General features: G+C 48.7%; 1 protein-coding gene across 1 annotated transcript; it reads left to right on the plus strand.

Annotated features, from left to right (window-relative positions):
* Positions 1-1124: 1124 nt before the first annotated feature.
* Pmar_PMAR008231 (hypothetical protein) lies at positions 1125-1874 on the plus strand (the record flags this gene model as incomplete). The annotated part of the gene is made up of 3 exons (XM_002768888.1): positions 1125-1357; positions 1416-1748; positions 1796-1874. The coding sequence occupies 3 exons, from the start codon at positions 1125-1127 to the stop codon at positions 1872-1874; spliced, it is 645 nt and encodes a 214-aa protein (XP_002768934.1).
* Positions 1875-1958: the final 84 nt, after the last annotated feature.

Below are 1958 nucleotides of genomic sequence, written 5' to 3' on the forward strand. Positions count from 1 at the left end.
AACTCGACTCCAGCTCTCGTAGTATACCAGCTAACTTAGTGATACGGTGGTGGTACTTGTAGCGGATTTAGTTACTGTCGATCGATACCACAAATATAAGACGGAGGTGAGTCAAGACAGTTAAGCCGAAGGTCGATAGACCGATCATCTAACCGAACCGAACGAAGATAGAATAAACGAAGAAGAAGAATCGAGATAACTCAGATAATGATAGAACTATAGCACAGTTATACTCGACCGATCATACTCTTGATAATCCGGGGTGGAGTCGCCGGATGAAGCCTTGCACGCAAACTCATCTTCACGCCCCAAGTAGACCTGCTGCCAGAAAAATGAGGGAATCGGCCTCAGTCGGGAAATTTCAGTTGCTCATCAGTAATCAATTTACATACGGTATGTCCCATCAGATACACTATTTTAAACCTCTTTAGAGAAGCTCGTTAGCTAGCACGTCGCAGAAAACATTCCAATGACGAATGTTCGCGGTCCGCGAATCGCGGATCTATCCCCCAAACGTTATTTTGGTGAGGGGGAAAGGAGGCGGTTTTCGAGAGCCATCCGCTCGAACGAAAACCGCAATATGGGATTCAATTTAACCGCACAGGTGTATAATCCGTTACGAGAATTGAAATTCAATTCTCGTATTGATTGCTTTATCCAGGTGCGCGCCATGCACTCATGAGTGCGTTCATGATAGCTGAGGTGGCGCCAGAGTGCGGGGATCGTGTGCGGTAGTGCACTCGACTAGTGCGCACTTGAGGTGCGACGCACCTGGTGCGTGGGGTGCACTGCACGCATACGCACACAGATCCAGTTTGCTAGCAGCTAGACTATATTAATGCATCCCAAGAAGTTCTAGGCGAGAACCCCTTATATCTTCCTCTCAGGGTCGCAGTCGCAACATGAGAGTCTATAAGGTTGTTCAAACCCTTGCGAACCTTCTATATAAGTCCTATAGTTAATGAGCTTAGCATCGATCGTCTTTGCGCGCGAGAACCTTGTGCCGCGCATAGTAGAAGGTGCATGCGTGCAGCATGCACGAGGCAAGTCTTTTGAGTGCCACCATTTAGATGTACCTCATTGGATGCGCCTTTAGTGTCAGCTAGCGTTTTCAACTTTGCAGCATGCAGAACATCAAAGAGTACTTCGAGAACATGAAGTCTAAGGGTGGTTCATCGTCCTCGTCCTCTCAACCTGTCCCTGAAAGTCCCATTCCGGCTCATGTTGAACTCCCTACTAATCTGGAGTCTACTTCCACTGGGGATGCTCAGCCGGTCATAGATGCCATTGAGCCCGGAGATCAGCCAGATCAAAAACGGAGAAAGGTTACTACATTCAGATCTGAGCACCAGGATTGGTTGATTGAAACTCCCGAAGGCTTCTACTGCCGCATATGCCGCCCGGCCTTTTTGCAGGGAGACTCTGTGGACCACAGAGTGGAAAAATCAGCAACCACAGACTGTGGTTGCTGATTTTTCCACCAAGCCTTTTGTTGGCCGGCTAGTAATCAAGACTCAGCAGCCGGGGCGTAAGGCTGCTAGTCATGCGAACGATCCGGCCCATAAAGCCCTTGTCACACGTGCCGACGTTGCCGCTGGCACTGGGCATTATAGGAATGCTGGTGAGCTTATGAGGGCAGTCGCGTCAAAGACAAAGCTCGACCAGTTGAGTACCGAGAAAGAGGGTATGAAGCTGTACATTGAGGCTCTATTCTACTTGGTTAAGGAAGAGATTCCTCATACCACGAAGTATCCTACTCTTTTGGACCTTCTCTATCGGGTGTGCCCAAGACTAGCGACCTTCGCGGCAACAAGGCCTCTCAATGCCACCTACCGGTCCACTACGACAAGCACCGATGTTATAGACTCCATTAACTTTACTATCGATCATCGTGCTTCTGTTTCGATAGCAACCTCGATTGATAATTTTGGTGAGGTTGCCATTCTAGCCGATGAAAC

Source organism: Perkinsus marinus (genome assembly GCF_000006405.1).
Source record: "Perkinsus marinus ATCC 50983 genomic scaffold scf_1104296966926, whole genome shotgun sequence".
Taxonomy (NCBI): domain Eukaryota; phylum Perkinsozoa; order Perkinsida; family Perkinsidae; genus Perkinsus; species Perkinsus marinus.